The 23687-nt window shown below is 39.0% G+C and overlaps 1 protein-coding gene across 2 annotated transcripts in view; it reads right to left on the bottom strand.

Moving 5' to 3' along the window:
* Positions 1 to 23687, bottom strand: part of PLXDC2 (plexin domain containing 2) — a 425945-nt gene that overhangs the window by 165823 nt on the left and 236435 nt on the right. For both annotated transcript variants that reach the window (XM_059660677.1, XM_059660673.1), the window contains one exon: positions 18099 to 18168. In XM_059660677.1, the coding sequence (XP_059516660.1) occupies positions 18099 to 18168 (70 nt within the window). The remainder of the gene's footprint in view (positions 1 to 18098; positions 18169 to 23687) is intronic.

The raw sequence follows: 23687 nt of genomic DNA, 5'->3' as shown, positions 1-23687 counted from the left end.
GTAAGAGATAAAGTTGGAGAAATGAATAGCTGTTATTTCATGGAATGAATGCTGAAGGAGAAAAACAAACCTCACTTTAAAAAATTATTTTGTCATATGGAGAAAAGTTTGGAGGGCCACGATTAGAAGAATCACAATAACTTAGGAGACTATAAGAGTTATCTAGGAGGGAGGGTAAAGGTGAAGACATGAAGACAGTATGTGGAAAAGAGTCAAAAGTGCAATTTTTCAAGACTTGGTAATTATTAGAAGTGACAAGAATTTGGTAAGAAGAGAGAAATCAAGAATGACAGCAAGATTTCAGGTCTGAATAAAGTAGTGGGTGGGGTTTAGTTCATGGAGCTGGGAACACAGTGGGAGGAGTACACCATGATGAGGAGGAATGGGGTGTTGGAGTCAGCATTGCCATTGAGGTTCACATCGGGATCCCCAGAGTTCTAGACTGAATATATCTGCATATTGATTTCTTAAATCATGGGGCATCTGGCAACGGCCAAGTTCTCAAAGTTATATTCATCCTGTGTGCAACCCAGGTAGTGCAATGATTTATTATCTATTATTTCAGGATACCATGTCTGAACTTTTACTCATTCAACATTTGATTGGATATTCTAAAAAAAAAATCCTTAATATTAGAAATTTTACAAATGGGACAACATACTCATGCTACTCTTAAAATGCTTTAAAATAATGTTGTTATTTTTTAACTAACATTAACATGTGGCAAAGCATTACCTTTTAGGATATGTGTTGTGGGTAATTATTTTCTGGGAATTTCAATAAAATAGCTAAGTAAAGATAGTTTATATCAAAGCCATTTTGTCTTTAATATGCAGCATATATGCAATGTTTATGGAATATTCTCATATATTACATAGACGAAAACTCTACTATTTCAAAATTTTAGAATTTTCTCTAACTTTGATTTTACTTCCCAATAAATGACTCAGTTTAAAGCATTAATTGTAGCTTAGACATTAGATTCACATAACACAAAATAAGGGAGGGCGAACCAGCAAGAACATATATAGGTGGCAAAGCAAGGTTAAATATATAAACTGCATGTCTGCAGGGCATGGAAGTAGAACTACACAACCCATCTCCCGCCGTAGTTTTCCTTCCTTTGACTCATTAATTCTGCTCATGACCAGGCTGCTTCTTGCTTAGATTTTATGGCCTCCTAAGCCTCTGTTGTCATTTCAGATCTTGTTAGTAAATCTAAGAATGATGTCAAATTTACCTTTTCCTTTATTTCTAAGGAATTTAGTTTCTGTTACTTGATTTTGGTGGCAATCATGCTTGATCTTTAAAAAAATAACCTGGTACTTCCCCAGAAAACACTTGGACTTTTTGTCTTTCTCTTCTGACTCTTTGATTCTACTACTCTCTTCCAAAAAAGTGGTATAGGACTGGTATACCATTTCCATCTGTGGGCACCAGGCACCCAGCACTTCGGTCGTCTGGCTTACCCAGTGGTGAAGGCTCAGCTTCCTTTGTGGTGAGCCAACCTCCCTGACACTCAGCTGTGCCAAAGGCAATGCTACTGCCCAAGCCCCATGGTTTACCAGGGGGTGTCAGTCAAGGGAACTTGGGCTTTTCTCTCTTCTTTACCCAACTGCAAAAAGGTCTTGAAAAAACACACACAATGGAATGAGGAGTCATTGCTGATTTTTATCTTTACCAAGGCAAGATGGAGCCCATGTGAAAATAAAGGTGAGGCTCTCACCCAGTGGTCAGCAAACTGTGGCTCGCGAGCCACATGTGGCTCTTTGGCCCCTTGAGTGTGGCTCTTCCACAAAATACCATATGCGGGCGCGCACGTACAGTGCAATTGAAACTTCGTGGCCCATGTGCAGTAGTTGGTTTTCAGCCTGGGCGAGTCTATTTTGAAGAAGTGGCATTAGAAGAAGTGGGGGGTGTCGGTCGGTCGGTCGGGCGACGGGAGACATGGTGCAGGCGGACCCGCGGGATACACAGGGTAGGGGAGGCGCACGTGATTCATGCACGAGTTGAGTGAGCCAGTCAGTCAGCAGTCTCATTGTGCAGTGGTTAGTGCTAGTCGCATCCGCAAATCGCATGCGGGTGACAAAAGATAGACGAAACAAGTATACAAGACGAGTGTGGATGGGAGAGTTGGAAGGGGTCGACCTCAGCGAATGTACCTCAATCAGATTGAGGACGTTTTTAGCAAAAGCCAATTTAGGAGTACCCTAATTAAGTTAATAACAATGTAGCTACCTATATAGTTTAAGTTTAAAAAATTTGGCTCTCAAAGGACATTTCAATTGTTATACTGTTGATATTTGGCTCTGTTGACTAATGAGTTTGACGACCACTGCTCTAACCAAATGCATGAGTGTTGTTTATCCTGTGGTTCTTATATCAATTAATGATTACTCTCGGTGGGCTCTCTTCCACTCTTAATGAACTACCTTGTGTAAGGATGTGTCAATTAACTATCACCCCTCTCAATCCCCTCCTTTCTAGTCTTCTGTCTTGGCCCAATTTTGGTCCCATTATTTTGGAAACAGACAATAGTGTTGTTTTCCAGCAGCTCAGCTTTTCAGCCTGGACCCTCCTTTCTATCCATACAACCTTCAATGACTCCACCTTACTGGTTACTAAAGTTCAACCTTCTCCTTCAAGGACTTACTTACAATGCCTCTAAGCTATCTACTTGACCTAATCATTTAGGAAATATCTCCATTTGCCTCATGCACAAGTCACTGGACCACTCGCCACTCTCCACATGGCTGTAAACAGTTTACCTGCACTTCTACTTCCTCTGCCGGAAATGCCTTTCCCCAGATTCTCAGCCTACCCAAACCCTATTCTGGCTTCACATCAAATGCTGCTATTCCATAAACCCATTCACAATGCATGTAGTAGAAATTAATTGTTGTTTTTGTTTCTTTAAATCTGGGCTCCCAAAGCTTTTGGTAATGTCTTTACAATGTGTGGCGTGTGTGTGTGTGTGTGTGTGTGTGTGTGTGTGAATTTAGCAGCAAACCTTTGAACCTAACTATTGTAACATTTCCTCTTTTGCCTATTTGTGAGTAATTCTGAAGGTCCATGACATGTATTATTTATGGTTTTGCCTAAGTACTGAATTGCCCACTGTGGGAGGACATGCTGGACTAGTTATGACTTCATTTGTGTCCCAAAATCCAGCAGCTATGTTCTTTAAACAAGATCAAATATAATTTTGGGGGGAAATTATATGCTGTAGTAATATCCTTAAATTGTGAAAAAGATATATTCCTTAGCAAATATAAAAGTTATTTAACCTTTATTGAGAGCTTAGCATTTGCTGAGGACTCTTCTATGCACATTATATGTATTGTAGCATTTAATTCTCACAACAATTTGTATGTTAGCTGCTACTGAAATACTCAATTTATATATAAGAAAAATATGGAAAAGAAGCACAAAACTACTAATTGCAGAGACAGGATTTGAACCAAGGCCATATTACTCTACAGTTTGCACCTTTAACCAATACACTCTGCTGTCTATCTGCTGGCAGATATGAATGGACTACTGTAGATGTACCACAGTACACCTGTACAGGTATATTATATATCTCTACCTCTCTTGGAAACAGAGACCATGCCTTTTGATATGTCTCATCAATAGTGCCCAGCATTGTTCCTCATGGATAATGTACTCTAGTACTAACAATATGTTCACTACAATGTTGAACTTCAATACTTCTCTTCAACCCAGAAAAATATCTCATTCACTTAGAACCATTTGTGAGAAACAGAGTTAAAGTATATTTGAAATACCTCCAGGCCACCTCAGTCCCTAGTACCATAAAGTATTTAAATTTTCAATTTTGACCCATTTCTATTTAGGTAATTTTGATTTTATGGAAAAAAGGTATAGTTATTTTTAAAGCCTATATTATGAGAATTTATATATGTATTTATTTCATTCTATACAGGCTAAAATGTATTTCATTAGCATTCAAGTTAAGGCACAGGCAGGTGGTGTGACCAAATACCATAACCAGCATGTGCTTGATTAAAACACTGGGACACTTCTAGAATGTCAGAAGTAGCAGGGAAATCAGTAATAAAAAGATTCTAATGAAATAAATGCAGGCTATGGAGGCCATAGTCCACTAACAGAAACATGACTCCTAAATGCAGCCTATTTTTTTTCTTTTTAAACAAACTGTAAATATATTGCCCCTGGTTTTAAATTATCTACTTCATTAAATTAAGAAATTATTTTTTCATTACTACCAAGTGTCTCTTCATCAGGAATAATGTGCCCAACTGCCAAATGTCAAGGTCTAAATGCTTAAACTTCATCTACTGGAGGAAGAAAAATCACTTAAGGTTAGCAGGTCCCAGGGTCTGTAAGATCACTCAGTGTTTTGCGTATGTAGCTCAACAAACAAATGTCTCACTGAGCATCATTGGTATTTTTTGGCTTGAAGATACTCTCAGTGCAAGGCAAATGGAATGAGCATAATGAATTGTACTTTACTATATGAAAATGACCAACACAACTTGAAAAATTTTTAAGCTGTTCAGTAAGCTACGCATTTTCATCCAAAGTGTTCAGTGTTAATGAATTATCTTCAATATTCTCTGAGTTGCAGATAGATACTCAATCATCTTCAAGCTGGACAGCACAAACGAAGACCTCTTCTTCAAGCCAAAACATGGGCGTTTGGGTGGAGTCTACAAACCTAAATGGGGTTCCCATTTAAAATTCTGGGTCTGTGCAGGCCCTTGTAGGCTTAGAGGAAGCAAACTTTACTCCTATAGGAAATAGCGGGCCACGTGCACTTTAACAACCTAAACTAGATTGATATCACAAAATCAAGGCCTCCATAATGGTATTTTTGACATTTTTATTTTTAATTCTGCCTTTCCAAGACTGGGGACTTATGAAAGCTCCTTCTTATTTATGAATTTATTCTTTAACCTTTAAAATTTGAAAAAAAAAATAATTTTTATACATCCTTTGTCTTATATTTTAAGACACAAAAGCCTCTCACACAGAAGACTTTAATTTTAGAAAAGACATTTATTTTAATACTAGGGGCCCGGTGCACGAAATTCGTGCACTGGGTGTGTGTGTGTGTGTGTGTGTGTGTGTGTGTGTGTGGCGGGGAGTGTCCCTCAGCCCAGCCTGCCCCCTCTCACATACTGGGAGCCCTCAGGCGTTGACCCCCATCACCCTCCAATCGCCCCATCTCCCTCTGATCGCTTGCTCCACCCCCCGCCCAAGCCTGACGCCTCTGACCCAGGCTTCAGGCCTGTTCAAGGGGACCATCATATCCCCCCAATCCCCGGCTCCGCCCCCCACCCAGGCCTGATGCCTTGGCCAGAGGAGTTGACCCTCATCACCCTCCGATCACCAATCACCGGATCGGCCCCTTGACCAGGCCTGAGGCCTCCGGCAGAGGTGTCAGGCCTGGGCAGGGGACCCCCAGCTCCCCACGGTTGCAGGCTCCGCCCCTGCCCAGGCCTAAGGCCTCTAGCCTAGGCGTCTGGCCCGGGCAGCGGGGACCCGCAGCTGCAGCGGCCCCACGATCGTGGGCTTCGCTTTAGGCCCAGGCAAGGGACCCCTAGCTCCTGGGACTGCCAGCTTCAACCGTGCCCAGCTCCCATTGCTGGCTCCACCCCTACTTCCTGCTATCACTGGCCAGGGCGGAAAAGGCACCTGATTCTCCGATCATGGCTGGGGGGCAGGGCAAAGGCGGCCCCAGGGCTGCCTTTGCCCTGCCCCCCAGCTCTTAGCTCCCCCCTGGGTTTCTGATCACTGTCAGTGGCAGGGGGCTTCTTCCTGCTTTCCCTTTCGCCTCCCTGCATTGTGCCTACATATGCAAATTAACCGCCATCTTGTTGGCAGTTAACTGCCAATCTTAGTTGGCAGTTAATTTGCATATAGCCCTGATTAGCCAATGAAAAGGGTATCGTCGTACGCCAATTACCATTTTTCTCTTTTATTAGATAGGATAAGCCAAGTGTAAGTTACAGCAGTTACTCAGGCTGCCATTTACATCACTTCTCTGAAGTTAACTGTTGTGGTATGATGCAGGCTTGATTTTTGAAGGAGCTACTACAAATGTTATTCATTCCAAGAATGGATTATTTGAATGAGATGGTTGTGACAGATGCTGTCTTATTAAATCCTACTATTGAAGGGGAAAATTAAAAAAGTTTTCTATGCCCCCTTTGAGATCTTATTCACATAGCATATGCCTATAATGTTAATTTGAAAAGGCTACCCCCAAATTTACATTTCAAACAAGCTGAGAGGAGATTGTCAATCTATGGTGAGCATTAGGGAAATACTAGCAAGTATATTCAGACTCACTTAAAACAAAAACACAATTTGATTGTTTTCATGATTTGGCCACCGTGAATAATGCTGCAATGAACATAAGGGTATATATACCTTTATGAATAAACTAGTAGCCTGGTGCATAAAATTCATGCATGAGGGTGGGAGTGTCCCTCAGCCTGGCCTGCACCCTCTCCAATCTGATATCCCTCTTGCAATCTGGGACCACTGGCTCCTAACCGCTCATCTGCCTGCCTGCCTGATCACCCCTAACCACTCTGCCTGCTAGCCTGATTACCCCCAACTGCCCCCCCTGCCGGCCTGCTTGCCCCCAACTGCCCTGTCTTGCCAGCCTGCTTGCCTCCAGCTGCCCCCCCTGCCAGCCTGCTGTCCCCCCTGCCAGCCTGCTCGCCCCCATCTGTCCCCCATGCTGGCCTGCTCATCCCCAACTGCCCCTCTCTGCTGGCCTGCTCTCCCCCAACTGCCCTCTCCTGCTGGCCTGATCACTCCCACCTTCCCTCCCCTGCCAGCCTGATCGCCCCTAACCACCTCTGCCTTGGCCCCACCACCATGCCTTTATTGTACAGAAGGACATCTGGAAGGTCTCCTGGTCTAATTAGCATATTACCCTTTTATTAGTATAGATAATGGAATACTACTCAGCCATAAGAAAAGATGAAATAATGCCATTTGTGACAACATGGATGAATCTCGAGAAATTATGCTAAATGAAATGTCAGATGGAAAAGTCAAGAACCGTATGATACACTCATATGTGGGATATAAGACTGAAAGCTACAAATGAAACAAGACTAGCAAATAAAAACTCATAGACACAGATAACAGGATGGTGATTACCAGAAAGAAAGGGAGGGTTTAGGGGGAGAGGTACTAAAGGGCAAAGAGGGGCATATATATGATGATGAAAGGAGATTGGACTTTAGGTGGTGAACACACAATGCAATATACAGATGAGGTATCATAGAATTGTACACACGAAGTCTATATAAGTTTATTAACCAATGTCATTCCAATATATTAAATAAAAATTTTAAAAAAGAGCAATCTTTAAAGGAAATATAAAAAGGAACAGGCTAGGAGGGATAGGCTATATTATAGCATAGAGAATAGTTTTGGGGAAAAGTTAATGAAAGACATCAGGCAGAAACTATCTTTAAATGCTGCCAAACCACAACAAAATGAAAACAAATACATGTCCCCAGTGAAAGACTCTGGGAGACAGACACAAAACAGAGGTGACACTGAGCCTTGTAAGAACAACCCAGTGCATGTCGTCTAAATCTTGACCTGTCAAGCAGACTATTACAAGAAAGTAATTAGGTCAGCTGTCTAGGGATGAGCAGTGACTTTTTTCCTTTTATGGCAGTGGTTCTCAACCTTCCTAATGCCACGACCCTTTAATACAGTTCCTCATGTTGTGGTGACCCCCAATTTCATTGTTACAAATTGAACATAATTAAAGCATAGTTATTAATCACAAAACAATATGTAATTATATATGTGTTTTCTGATGGTCTTAGGCGACCCCTGTGAAAGGGTCCTTCGACCCCCAAAGGGGTCGGGACCCACAGGTTGAGAACCGCTGTTTTATGGTTATTGGCAGCTGTATTGAACTTCTGCCTAAAACCGCTCATTGCTTTCTCCATGTGTAACAGGTGTAAGTAGAAAGATTTTTATAAGTTCGTTTTTACTACAGAGCCTCCACTAACCAGATGTTACATAAAGACACTCTTTTTCTTAGAATGTGTTTTGTCCCTTTAACAAGCATAACCCGGGGAATTTTTGAAAATCAGATTCTCAAATCTTGTTGCCAGAATTTCTAATTGAATAGGGAGTGGTGGTGCCTAGAGGTGGTTGGGGCTTTTGGTCTCCACGATCCACATCACTTTCCTCATGTCTCCCCAAATAAAATAATAAGAAGTAAAATCACAACTCATACATGCATTTTGAAATATGAACCATTAGAATAGGTTGTTATTTTTATTGAAATAAAACAGACCCCAGGTAAAACCAGTGTCATGTTAATGCACACTCACCACAAGGACCCTTAAGTGGGTTCATCCTTCCCTTCTCTTCTGATTTTTCAACCAGATCACTGAGTCCTTGCCCCTCTCCCCAATAGAAATTCTAGATCAGCCAGTGTAAGTAGGTCTGGTGCAGGGCCCAGATCTTCACATTTAAAGAAAACGCTCCAGGTAATTCTGAGGTAGATTCTGTTATTCATTTTAACCTTTAATCAGTTCACTGGCAGCCACCTGCTAAGCATGGAATGTTAAATAGAGTTACAGTTTAGTCTATAAAATAAGATTTTTAAAACTGAATTGAATAGCAGCTTCCTCCTATCCCCCCATAGGTGGGAACCTGGCACTAAGGGTGCCAAGCTACAGGAGAAATGCTATAGGACCCTTGTATGAACAACCCACTGCCTCCAGAGGAAAAATAAATTCATGCTTCTGTCCTTGACCAGAGAGGTGTGTCATCTCTACGTGTATAGCAAAAGCAAGAAATGTGTATATTCTGTATGTATACAGAACCCAGTTATTTAGTGGAAGCCACTTGGACAATATTAAAAAGTCACAGATTTCTCAAAAGAGATAGTTTTACAGACCCAGAGCTACTGTAGTTCCTTATCTCTACCATGGCCTACAGAGCAACTTCAGGAGCTGGTCCTGGAGTTCCTCATTCTCCATAGTCTTGACCAAATACTAGATTGGGGTATTTGTGGGCTATCCCATTAGGCCAGTTTTATTTAGACCAGATCTGTCTAATAGTGTATTTACTGAAACTGGCCAACAGCTGTCTGTTGTCCCGTATACTAGTAGCTGTCCATTTTGAGGAATCCTGCCATCTGGACTTCATGGCATCTGACCTGCTCAGTCCCCGACTCTGTGCCTTCACTGAAATGAGCCATGTACCCAGCTTCTGCAGGGTGTCTCAGTTACTCAGATTGATTTATAGATTACCTAAAGAGACTGCCACTTATCAAAGGAAAAATTTATTCCGAGCTGAGCTCAATGACTAAAACTTCATAAACAGTAAATCTATTAAGTCATAAATTTTATGCTATGCATATTTTACTGCAATTAAAAAAGAAAAGTTTCACTATCACGCATTTGTTTTGCAAAATTTAATTGTTCTAAATTCTCTTCTTAATTTTTTTTCTGGATTAGTCTATAAATGCTGTGAATTTTTTCTGCAAGCTATTAACTGAAAGGATGCTTTCTTTTTAAAGCTGTGAAAATTGATAATAAAACAACTAAAGGCATTTTTCCCTTCTTTTTTGCCTTCAGCAGAAAAAAATCCTCATTTGAACAATAATTCAGGCAAATTAAATGAAAGTCTCTCTGTGGTCTTCAGGCTAGTCAGATCAACAAGGTCATCTAAACCGGTCATAATCCCATTGGAAATAGTCAACAAAATGTTTAGGGTTAATTTTTTATATTGTGTCTCAGCTCCAGAGCTTATCAGTTGAACTGAGAACATAATTTTGAGCTGTTTTGACATTGTACCTACTGGTTTTCTGTGACATTTTTTTTTAATGGGGAAGAAATCCTGAAAGTAAAGGTAGCATTGAAATAATATGTACACATGAGGATATCTGCCTCCTAATTCAAAGGCAAAACATCACACATAAATATAACTGAACAAATATTTAATTTACATTCAGAGTGGGTCTTTAATATATCCTCAAACTGGATTATTAGCAGTTAAGTGAATCTCAATTTTATGAAAGGCAGCCTGATGCTACTGGGAGAATGTGCATCTTCTATCCTTATCATTTTACTCATAACTAACTTTATGCTTTGGATGACTTGTTCTCAACATCCTTGTTATACAAAGGATAGAATAAGAAGCAAGTGATATATGTGGCTTTATGTTATACTAATGCCTGTTACCCGGTTATGACCAAAGATATCACAATTAGAGAAACTACAAAATTATTCTACCAGGTGTTACAAAATTGCTGACTTTTCTAAGACTTCCGGACAGTCATAGATTCACAGAATGTCACATTGTGTGGTCTGTAGTAGAGGTTCTGCACTGCACTTAGAGATGACAGACATAGCCCATGCTGATCAAGAGGACATCTCAGATCCTCTGCAGACTACTTACTATACCGCCCAGTCATGAATGGATGAGTCAGCCTTTAACAGGAGCAGTTGGAAGTGATGGTGAGTTAAGTCCCTAAACACCCCCTGTGCTGTGCATAATGCCATCAAAGAAAATAATAGACAAACTAACAAGCAAGCCCACCTTTACAAAGAAAGTGTTTTGAAAAGGAATAAAGGAGAACACCTACATACAAAAATCTCTATATATAAAAGCCCAGTGACTGAACAGCAGAACAATCAGAATGACCAGTCAACCAGTCGCTATGACGTGCACTGACCACCAGGGGGCAGACGCTCAATGCAGGAGCTTCCCCCTGGTGGTCAGTGTGCTCCCACATTGGGAGCACTGCTCAGCTGACCAGGATGAGCAGCGCTCCCACAGCGGGCTGATCCCTGCAGACCATGACCCCAACCAGTGCACGAATCCGTGCACCGGGCCTCTAGTATAGTAATAATATTATATGCTATTTCTGTAGTATTTTCCAGGAAGTAGTTTACAACATGTATTATTTAACAAAAATCTTATGATCAAGGTACTTTTATTATGCTATATTACAGATTGGGAAACTGAGACAAGAGAGTTTAAGTAATATTCTAACAATCACACAGTTATGACTGGCTTGACTTATGGGCCCACACATTCTGAATCAAAATTGTGTTATCTTTTTTTTTTTTTAAATATATATTTTATTGATTTTTCACAGAGAGGAAGGGAGAGAGATATAGAGTCAGAAACATTGATGAGAGAGAAACATCGACCAGCTGCCTCCTGCACATCTCCCACTGGAGATGTGCCTGCAACCCAGGTACATGCCCTTGACCGGAATCGAACCTGGGACCTTTCAGTCCGCAGGCCGACGCTCTATCCACTGAGCCAAACCGGTTTCGGCAAAATTGTGTTATCTTAACCTAGACGCCAGAGTGCTTCTCCAAGAAAATGAATTTCAGTTGCTGGCTTCAGCAAGAATTGAGGGAGCTCTTTGGAACTCATTCCTGAAATGGCAGGAACTAGAGTCAGACCTGCATTGTTTAGTGTTTTATTTTATTTTTTGCATTTTTCATTCTTTTACAGGATTGGACTGTGTTAGAGCATCTGCTGTGTGTTGTTACTTTCTTAATTAAATGGTCAATGAGGCTCCCTTCATATTCACTTGGGTGATGTACTTGAGCATCTGTGCAATATTGTTATTTATCTGATTTATTGATGCAGTGACTAAGGAAGAATGCAAGCAAAAATACTTGTTCCCATTGTTTCAAATAAAACTGGAATTCACAAGAGTATAAAAGGTGCTTTCCTGAGGCAAATTTTCCTAAGTGAATGTCCAATGTCCAAACACTACTGATAAGTAGATTCCTTTGTAGCTGCTATGACAATGGAATAGGATGAGCCTCCGGGGAAAAATTTTACTTTTTACCCAGACCCACATCTCCGCTGATCAGCCTTCCCCCACTCCTGTCCCTAATCAAGAAGTATGCACCGTGTACCAAAGGTCCTGTCATTTGCTTTTCTGTTAAGTGTCCTCCTTCATTCTACCCACATTTCCACCTCTGGTATTTTTCTTGTTTATGCCTACTGACTCAAGTCTGGCTCCTGGGTGGCCCCTCTCTGAGTCTCCTGCTGTTCTAATCTTGAAGGACACTTCACCCCCATCCACAAAAGCCAGCACTAATGAAAAGCGCCTTGTTGATACATAGTAGAAACAAAAGGGATGGTAATTATGCAATTCATAAAGCCGCCAGGAAAAGAAATGTAGTAATGTAGTTGAGTCTGCTGAATATATTGCAGGATTCTAGACACTAGAGTAAATGATCAAGGAGGAAGCTCAGAAGAACTGTCTGGTTTTCAGAGGTAAATCACAGAGAATCATTTAGATCCCACATAGCAGACATCACACAATTTATCCCTCTGCCCAGGAGTCCTTGAGACCTGAGTTTGTTACTTGAAATTAGTGAACCAAATTGGAATGGATTGACTTTTGTCCAGCATGTATTCCTTCAGTATCTTCCCTTCATGCATCAGATAACCAGATAACCATAATCTCTGCTCTGTGTTGATAATAATAAAAAAGACAAAATAACTCCATTCGCTTTTTCACTACATTCAGGAAGTTAATGCATACATCAAGTTCTGTTATAGAGATTACATACTTGAAAGACAATGGAGGTTGATATTTATAAATTGATCATATGAGTAATAACTCTCCACTGCTCCTAAAAACCTTTATAACTATTTATAATCAAGTTCCTCTAAAAAGTATGGAGTATTATTTGGAACTAAAATATTACTATTTGATAGTTTAAACAAAAAAGAACTGAAACATTTGATAATATACTTCCTAAAAAAACAATCAAAATAATATGTTCTACATTTTAACCTTTCTTATTGGGAATATAAAGGGGGGGGGAAACTACTAATTATTTTGACCAGTTATAGAAAATTAGTCCAAATTTGAATTGAAAGAAACACACATACCTCAAAGAGTAATGGTTGCTTTTTCTTGGAAAGGGGCTAGAGAACTAGTAGGCAGGGGAGGAAGGGAGATTTTTATTTTATTTTTGCCTGTTTATTACTTTTTAATTTCACGTATTAACTTTCCAGATATTAAAACCTGATTACTTAATGAATATCTTATATTTTATTAATTACCATGTGGCAAAATAAAATAGATTTAATTCTAAATGCTTTTCTTATTAAACCTCCAACTAGGAATTTGTGTAGGAAGAAAGGGAGGGCAAATCCTTTATATAATCAATGTAAGAAAAACATGTTCATTATTATCTTTTTAATTCATATAATTTTTTATTCCTAATTTCCTGTACAATTGCCTGCAATTCCACACGCTATTTTAATGAAGAATCAGCATCCATCTACATGCTTAAATTTTGGTGCCAGAATTATCTGGATGACTTCACTTTTTCTCTTCCCCATTATTTAAAGCAGCATTTACCCACTGCACCCCACCCTTTTTTCTCATCATAGTTATGTGTACCCATGATGGACTCATGAAAAGTATCATTACTAGTGATGGTTGCAGGAATTAAAAATCAAATCTTCAAACTTAAATCTACTTTTTGAAGCATTTAAAAGGTAACCTTAAACAGCCTAATAATAAAATAGAACCAATTAAAGTATTGGTATAGGAAAATAAAAGGCCATGTGATATGCAAACAATACAAACTATTGATGCCATTAATGAAGACACTTTTATAAAATGCATAGCAGACTAGCTTTTTTAATGCTTGAATATTTACATTCTAAAGTATTTTTTAAATAGAGTGATAAATTAATGCATTCAGATTGTGCTATCAGTGAACCAGAAAATAGGATGGTACTTCCAATTCATTTTGTGCATTATTGTGTGGATGATTAAAGCTTTTGAAACAAAATTAAAGTGCTTAATAAGCAAAGATTCATTTTTGTAGTTTATAGATAAATGACCAGGTACTTACTTTTTATTTACAATTTAACTGAAAATTTGTTCATTCATAATAAAAAAGATGGGTCATAGTAAATTATGTATATATCTGTATTTTTAAACTATTTTCTGTTTTAAAATGTTATTGATCCTAGCAATAACACAAGACATTATCTTCAAGTTCATTTCAGTTTTAAATAAATTTGTATCTATGAAGGAGCAGAGAGTAAGAGAAGGAGACAGAAAAAGAGAGAGGGTGGGGAGGAAATATTTTAAGGATGGCATGGGAAAAGGGAAAACAGTAAGGTAGGAAGGAAGGAAACTAGTTTAAAATATCCATCTTTACATTTTACTTTCTTTCCCCCAAAGCCAATGTTAAAACCAGCTCAAGAAGAATTTGTAGACACAGTGGAGAATATGTCTATTCATTTTAGTTTCATAGAAACCTATGTGTTCCTATTAAAAATCTCAGTCTACAATCTATTTGGAACGGCCTGCAGTAAACCTTATATTAATCTGACCGTGGCTTCTATTTTTCTGCCAAGCCTTTCGCAGTTAACAACACTTTCAAGATTTGTAAGGTGATAAGCCTTTATTGGGCAGGTCTGTCTGCTGATAATACCTAGTCGATCACAGAAGAGATCCGTCAGAAGTCTGTGGTTCACGAGTCCTCTGTTAAGTATTCTAAGCTTTTATTCACTGGATCTTTTTGGCTAGAAATCTTTGCAACCGCAGTGATTAAACAACTCAAATGATGAGTCTTGCACCGGTTCCTTTTCCTCCTCCATTGCACACATCCCAGTTCAGGCACTCGATACACAGAAATACTGAAAAACCTGGTGCTAATGTTCTCTTTGTATTCACCCCCACACATTACCCTGCTCTCCCCTGCCAGAGCAGGCCGGATCTCTTCTTTTCTCACAGAAATCCAGTGCTTGCTGGCTATTACCCAAATTTCTAACGTTCAAGTTCTTCACACCCCTCTTCCCATCTTCCCCTTCAGTAGTCTCTTACTCCAATTCTCCATTCAAAACATGTGGATTTACTTGATGGAACTTCAAATGTGCTCATTATGACCCCAGTGCTGTCACAGAGCTCAGCATCCCCTTGTCTGAAATGTCCCTCTCTATCCACCTCTTTTCTACCTGCCCCTTTGCCTACTCAAATGCCAATAAGGCCAATATTTAATGTTAGCTTTTTCACAAACCTGTACTTGATTGGTCCAAAGAATGAGCAACCACCAGCCTAGCTGGTGTGGCTCAGTCAGTTAAGCATCGTCCCATGCACCAGGAGGTCATAGTGCAATTCCTGGTCATGGCAATGCTCAGGTTGGGGCTCGACCCCCAGTAGAGGGCATGGAGGAGACAGCCGATCAATGTTTCTCTCTCATTGATGTTTCTAACTCACCCTCTCCCTTCCTCTCTCTGAAATCAATAAAAAATAAAAATAAAAGAATGAGTAACCTCCTGCTCCTTCAGCACTGAAAGTCGGCCTTCTCTTATCGATTAGTCATGGGCCCCTTCTCTTCTTAGATTCTAAGCTCCTGAACAGAAACCATAATTTATTCTTGTCTGCATACATTGATGTGTCATATACTGTGCCTCTCACATAGTAGCAGCTCAATCAATATTGATTGAATGAATAATTATTAAAGTGCAAGAGATTCTGGTTTCATTCTGAAGAAACCCAGATCAATGTCTTAAGTATCTTGCCTATGCCTCTATAAAGAGGGCATGGATTTATACAGGCAACTTCCATGCTACCACATTTTAAATAGAGAAAGGAGAGTTTCTTTACATTAGTTATTTTCCTCAGCGAAGTGAGAGATGATTCAAGACACCATATTTTTTACTTATTTTGAGAATCTTTTCAAAGGAAAATGAGACTTAGAGCAATAAAGATAATATAGCCATCTGTTTGTTTTTTTCCTACCAACTCAGTTAAGGAAAATCTTACGTTAATAGTATATTGGCTGAATCCCCTTCATGAGTTTTGAAAATAAAACAATTTGAGAAATTGAAATTGAGCTTAAAAAAGACAGTCTTTGTGTAAATTTTATTTATACATAGTCTTTTTCCCCCCACAAAATTTAATAGTTTTAGAACTGAAGCCTTTAGTTTTCTCCTAAAACTAGCTCTTCTGCTTGAGTTTGCAATTTTTTGTTCATAGAATCATTTCTCTCCCTTGGTTTGAATCCACAGAATCACCAAAACTCTCAATATTTGTCACACAATCACTGCAATGTTTTTTCAATTATATGTACTAACTCTGTTATTATTTTATACTTTAAGGCAGCGATTTTCAACGGATGTGCCACAAGAATTTTTAAAACATGCAATACCTGTCTATTCAGTCAGGGGCACTGATCTCTTTTCCCTTAAATTGTCAAATAATAATTTAAAAAAAAGACAACAGTCAACACAGCAATAGCTTTCTGGTGTGAATGAATCAAAATATCAAAATTATACCTTGTTTTTGGTCAGATTGGCAAAATATCTAATATTTTTTTGGTGTGCTGCAGAATTTTAGTAATTATGTGTGCCATAAGATGAAAAATGTTGAAAATCGCTGCTTTAAGGCACTACACAAATGTCTATGTTTATCTAAAGTTGATTACTTACCCAATTAAGGACTAATGACTCAAATTGACCCTTGAGACATTATGTAAAACTGTCCCAACCAACTTTTTTTCATCTTAATATGCTACACTTCTTGTAAACATACCCCCAGTTTCACTCACACTCAATTATTTACAATAAAAAAATACCGTATCTATTTCCTCTTCTGAATATTTACTCGAGATAATCTTCTTGGGAATCCACTATTTCCCTGCACGACCATAGCAACTGCGATAGCCTTCAAGATATACCTTAAACAATATTTTTTTATTAAGTTTAAAGAATTCTCACAGATGTTTGAGCTTTATCCTGAAAACCTTTATTTCATCATGTGTATTTTCTAAGGAACTCCCCATAGTCAGCTTCCCCTTGTCTAATAGTCCACTAGGCTGTACATTCCTAAGGCAGAGTAGCTATATTTACCATTGCTCAGAGTAGATGCTCAAAAACTTTTATTTAATCAATATTTCTGATTACTATCTTTTCCAGAACCCTACCTATCTCCTAAGCGTTATATTAAAATATGGGAAGAGTAAGCGACATGGGTCACATCCAAAAGAGCAATGATGAAACGCTGTGACGGAGAAGGACTCTGTCCTGTGGTGCTTTGGGCACGGGTGCTCTCCAGTCTTATCATCACGTCTCCTGATTTCTTTTCACTGCTTCTTGGCTTATGCTCCCATATTTATGTTTTTCTCTCAGTCTTCTACTTTCTCTGCGTCTCCGTGTTAGGCCTGCAGGGATATTCTTTGGCATTTTGCTTATCTCTGCCAGTAACACTCAAAGATTAAAATGTGTCTGACTTCTGTGTTATACTATAGAGAATGATAATTGCCTTTCTAGGGCATGGCTAATCTTTAAACTAATCTCCAAAGTTTGTGGGGAAAAAATAAAACTAAAAGAATTCAAACTGAATGTCATTGTTTGTTTTTAAAGTTCTCAAGTGAGCTGTCAGTCGCCCTGGCTGGGTGCTCAATTGGTTGGGCTGTTCAATTCCCTGTCAGGGCACAGACTTAGGTTGTGCGTTTGATCCCTGGTCAGGGAGGCAACCGATCTATGTTTCTCTCTCACATCGATGTTTCTCTCTTTCTCTCTCCCCCTTCCTCTCTCTCTAAAATCAATAAAAATATCCAGCGAGGATTAAACACACACACACACACACACACACACACACACACACACACACACACACAAAACAACCTCTCAACACAGGTGACATTAAAGGAAAGAAACAAATAGTTAGAGCTAATATACATGTCAGCTATATACATTAAAATAAAATAAAATAAAAAACACCTCAACAGTTTCTTTAAGGACCTTTTCTTTCTACTTTAGTCCTGTTAGTGCAGTCTCACCATACTATCAAAAACAAATTAAAGCTCAGGTGGAAAGCAAAGGTGATGAATCTAAGTTGAAAGTTATTATAACAACTTTTTTTTTCTTGCTGAAAAGTTTTTCCAATAGCTATACTAGTCTTTCTTAGATTTTATTTATACCCATGACTTCGTGATAGAAGACAATGGTTTTCCCAATAAATGTCCCTCTTGAAATATGGAGTGAATTAAAAATAATAACTGTAGTAAAACTGTAGATTATTTAGGGTGAATGGGTAGAAAACCACTTACCCCCCGTTGCCACAGTGATTTCACGTAGAAAATGGCCATAAAATGGAAAATCGAAAGACAGATTCACTCTCTGCAAGGAACAATACCAGAAAAGAAAATCAATAATGCACATAATAGTAAATGCAATATGAAAAGCCTTCCACTTAAAAAATTGATGTTTCTACTTTACACCGCTATTCTTGTAGTTGACTTTTAAAACCAGAATTCCAGATGATAAAAAAGGACTTTTTTTCCTGGTAATTACATGTTTGAAATGTGTGAAAAGAATAAAGTTGGGCTGTTACAGTCTGTTTGTCTGTTCTTTGCTTACAAAGGGAACCTCAAAGTTTCAACTCCAAATCAAGCTATTCTCTCCAACATCCCCAGTGCCTTTCCCATGGCCACTGCAAATCAGTTCAGGCATCGTGATGAACACTTTATTCTGGGGTCATCTCCAAAACAGTCCTCCTTATCTGTCAAGTTATATTGAAAAAAAATCAAAAGATTTTCATGTACATAATTTTGTATTCAATTTGTTTTCTGTTCATCTCGCAATGCAAGGCAGCCTCATGGAACAAGCTATCTGCACCTACAGACCGAGACCTGCAGACATTTTTATTTTTTAGATATAATGAACTCTCCAGGTTCAGCATATTATGTCTATTTTTAAAAGCAAAGAATAAAAAATGCTGGTTATTTGGAAAAGTGCTTTTCCTTTGTATAGAGAAAATTTGGGGAGACTTAGGAAGAAGGTTTATATATTTTGCCCCTCTGTTTTCTAAAAAGGGGCCTGAAGCTTGAGTTATATATACATGCAAACATACATACATACATACATACATATATACTTTGATATTATATATTTTATTTATATATTACATACTTTATATATTATAAATACATATAATATATCATATATAATAACAAAAACAAAATACAACACAGCAAGACAAAGAAACAAAAAACCCTATATTATTTGAATGCTTGAAATAATATGAACTAGATGTATTATTACAAAAACACACACAAGATAAAGAGTAAATTAGAACAAAAATTATCCACTGTTATAAAAATATACAAAAGGGAAATTAATTATTGGTTTAGAGCCTAATAGCATTAAAAACTATCTATAGCAAAAGGCTATTGTGTTAAAATTCAACAGTTTCTACATTATCTCTCCCAATGCACAAATTAAAAAAAATAGAGAAGTATATCTAGATTTAATTTAGCTCTTTCCAATTTTGCAAATGATTGCTTTTTTATATCCATCAGAGATTTTTAATACTTATTTGGCATGAAATTAATCATTCAAAATTTACAGTGACTTTCAATTAGGTTTTCTTTCCTTTTTAATGAAAGCTGCATCTTCAGAACGTGTTTATCATCATTTTTATTTTTTGCTGACTAACATAACAAGAAGATTCATTTTCACTGCAATAACTGAAATGAGTGGTTACTAATAACTCTAAAATAAAAGCTTCAATAGCAAACTCATATATCTCAAAGAAGATGTCAGCAATAACTTCATAAAGGCACTTGCTACAGTAACTTGTTTTCCATCATTCTAATGTATTTCATTGATCATGAGAAAATTAGTAACATTACAGCCCTTTGTCCTTCTCACTTCCACAACAAGAGTTTGGTTTAAACAAATAATCAGTAATAATCTCTACCAATTACTACCAAAGATGAACCAGAGAAATGTGACATGAGTTTCTCTACCACCACAAATATTTCAATACTTTTAGAACAAGGTTGCGATATACATATCCATAAGGTAAAGACTTTTTTAAAAAAAGCAAATAAGTTCTCAAATAAAATTTGAAGAGCAACATCAATGACTGAAATGCTCCCCTGTTTAATGGTCAGTTCACCTTAGTTATCACCATGACTGCTTCACACTGATGAGAAATAGCAATGACAATTTAGAAAGATGCTAGCTTCTCAATAGTTGTGAAATCTGCCCATTTCTCTCCAGATACTACTGACTCCTTCCCCAAGTGCTGGTCACTATTATTGTAGTAACTTCATCACAGGTATCTTGACTAATTCTCCTACAATTCATTCTCCATAATATATAGTATATCACTCCCCTACTTCATATCTTTCAGTCTGGAATCCCACTGTCCCTGCAATACTGACAAAGTAGTGACAATGGTTGTAAAGCCCACCGCTAACTGGGCCCTGCTACCTCACAATTTCCCCTTCATTGCTCCAGCCAGGCATCTAGAACATCTTTTAGTTCCTTGATATTTCCACCCTTAACTCTTGGCTCTGGTACTTTTACATGATGTCTCTTCTGACTATTATGATCTCTCAGTCAATCATGGCTTCCATATTTTTTAAGCTTTGGTTACCCCAAATACCAACCCTGACAGAAGGACTTAGGGGCAGATCATTTTTTGGAAGCATTTTCTAAAGAAAGTGGGAAACATGAGATAAGAGAAACCAGTAATGGTACATTATTGGGTGTGCTACTACTATAGCCAGGTCTCCCCTTGGAGACTCTGAAAGACAGTAGGGAAAACATGCCTTAGAATCATCTCATTGGAGGTTAGGACTGGGGCACTGTCCATCATCACCCATTCCCTATCGACTGAAGGTTGCTCCTGGGGGTGTTTAAACTCCCCATCTTCCCCCGACTATGCCTATTTGTACTCTCAGCCAGAAGAAGAGATATAGCACTTGAGCTGGAAAGTTACTGGTAGGTTGGAAACTGTACCCACAGTTTTAGGTGCACTCAGCAGTCAGAGGGATATGGGGCAAAGCATCAAAGGGGACAGCTAAGTGTCACATCCTCAGAGAGTCGTACCTTCATTTCTTGGCTCACGTTATATCTTTCTACTATATCTCATCTAGCATTTTCTACATATACATGGATGCATAAAGCAACTGCATAAGGTTCATACTGTAACTGCTTTGAGGTAAAACTAACTCAGCAAAGAGTAGTTAAGCATGGCCCAAGTAGGAAAATTGAATCTAAATCCAGGTTTGATTGACAATGAAGGAAATGTACTTAATTACTTAGATATTTAAAACAAAGTGATAAAAAAAAGTCACACTTAAAGACAAATTTTTGAAAATTATTATCCCTCTTTAAAACACACACACACACCCATATATACACACAAAAAACAAACAACAACAACAAAACACTAAAACATAAACAAAACGACCACTAGAATTCCATGAAGTACTTTGAAGCAAAATGATGATATATTTAACATGATTACCTTTGGATAATTGGATAATTATTCTGTCTGTGTATGGCATATAAAACAGGCATTGAGAGCTGAAGGAAGTGTTATTCATTCAATCATGCAGCCAACAATCAATTATTCAACACCTTATATATACCAGGCACTAAGTCAGGGACTAAAGAATAAACAGCAAATAAGTCCCACCCAGTTCCTCCTTCAAGGAGTTCACCAGGGGATAAGGGGATCACAGAAGGATAAAGGATAGGAGCAGGCAGAGTAAGGACGAGGAGAGACACCTAACCCAGAGGAGAGGCACTGAGGCTGACTCTTTAAAAGGAACTACAGCTAGATGAGACCCAAAGGTATGAATCAGACTACAGGATGTCCCAAAAACATGTATACGCACTTTACAGCTAATAGCTCAATTTTTAAAATGAAATGCATCTTAATAAACACTGCCTTTATAATTATTCAAAGCCTGTGTATTCATTTTTTGGGATACCTACATATGTAGAGAATAAAATTGGAAGGACGCCATGATTAATTAGACATAACAGTTGGGAGTGAGAGAAGACAGTCTAGACTAAAGGACATGTTTCTAGCTGAGTGACTGGTGGATCACAGTGACACCAATTGAGATGGTGAATACAGGAAAAAGAGTTAATTTGGTTAAGTGTGAGAAAGCCTGCTGTGTCATTAATTAGTGAGGGTTCCATTAACTGTAACCAGAAAGACTAGCAGAATCCTGGACACTGTCACAAAAAAAAGCCATTATAAACAAAAAGAAACATAATATTGAGATTATCGTATCACTAGAGGCCTGGTGAACAAAATTTGTACACTGTGTGTGGGGGGAGTCCTCTCAGCCCAGCCTGCACCCTCTCCAATCTGGGACCCCTCGGGGGATTGTCCCACTGCCGGTTTAGGCCCGGCAGTCGGACATCCCTCTCACAGTCCGGGACCACTGGATCCTAACTGCTCACTTGCCTGCCTGCCTGATCGCCCCTAACTACCCACCCCTTGCTGGACTGGTCACCTCCAACTGCCCCTCTGCTGGCCTGGTTACCTCCAACTGCCTCCCTGCCAGCCTGGCCACCTCTTACTGCCCCCTCTGCTAGCCTGGTTGCCACTCACTGCCCCCTCTGCTGGCCTGGTTGCCCCTCACTGCACCCCCCTGCCAGCCTGGTCACCCCCACGCAGCCTGCTGCTCAGTCATTTGGTCATCCCTCACTAACCTCCCTGCCGGCCTGGTTGCCCCACGCAACCTGCTGCTCAGTCATTTTGTTATCCCGCACTAACCCCCCTGCTGGCCTGGTCGCCCCACAGAACCTGCTGCTCAGTCGTTTGGTCCGCCCTCACTAAGCCCCCTGCTGGCCTGGTCGCCCCACGCAGCCTGTTCGGTTGTCTGTTCAGTTGTTTCGGTTGCGACGGTCGCTTAGGCTTTTATACATGTAGATTAATACACCCTGAACATTATCCTATCTTGGATATCATCCCTTAAGAAATACCTAATGTAAAAGAGAAAATGATTTAGGAAAGTTGTCATGTAAAGACACAATCAATTAATTAATAATCTGGGAAAAATACCAAATAAAAATTCAGAAGTGAAACTTTCAAGAGCATGAGTGACATACATGCAATCAAGTGAATTTACTGCTTCCTTACACTGTGTGGAAAGGAGTTACTATTTGAAAGATGAGGTATAATACTTTTTAGACAAGCAAATAAAGCATCCCTTCTTCATGTGGGGAAGGATAAATTTATGAAATTTCCTTTGAAGAGTTTGATGAAGTATATTCATAGATTCCAGGTGATTTGGTATAAATGTATGGCAGGTATAGCCAATAAATGACTGTGACCTCAAAAAACACATCATCCTCCCCACAACATGGTCCATGACATTATAATAGCAGACATTTGTTCCTGTCCAAAATGCCCATGGAGGTATTTGGTCCATGCCAAGAAGTCCTTGATATTTTGTCCTGTCTAAAATGTCCAAGAATACGCCCCTGGGTTCAAATAGTCCATAATATGTATTTATACCTTTGGTTTGTAGGATTAATTCATAAAACATACTATCATGCGTTATTGGCCCAATAATTACACTGTGGCTGCATTGGCCATAATAGCCCTTCTTGCCTCAGTAGTCTAGCTAGTAATAGCACAAGAGGTTAGGTAAATGGGTTAGTGTGGACCAAATATGTCCATGGATGTTTTGGACCAAATATCAAGGACCTTTTGTCATGGACCTGCCGGGAGCCGGTCCATCCTTGCTGTTTCAAGGGACCTGGCATATATGGCATACAGTTCTTAATATGTTTGCTCACCTTCTTGGCGCTATGTTTTAACCAAGGTCACCTCTCCGAGAAAGGTTGAATCCCCAGGTAGGGATTTTCCCCTGAAGTTAGGG

Source organism: Myotis daubentonii, chromosome 1 (assembly GCF_963259705.1).
Source record: "Myotis daubentonii chromosome 1, mMyoDau2.1, whole genome shotgun sequence".
Classification (NCBI taxonomy): Eukaryota; Metazoa; Chordata; class Mammalia; order Chiroptera; family Vespertilionidae; genus Myotis; species Myotis daubentonii.
Note: the sequence above shows the minus strand (reverse complement) of the source record. Positions and strands in the feature narration are given on the sequence as shown.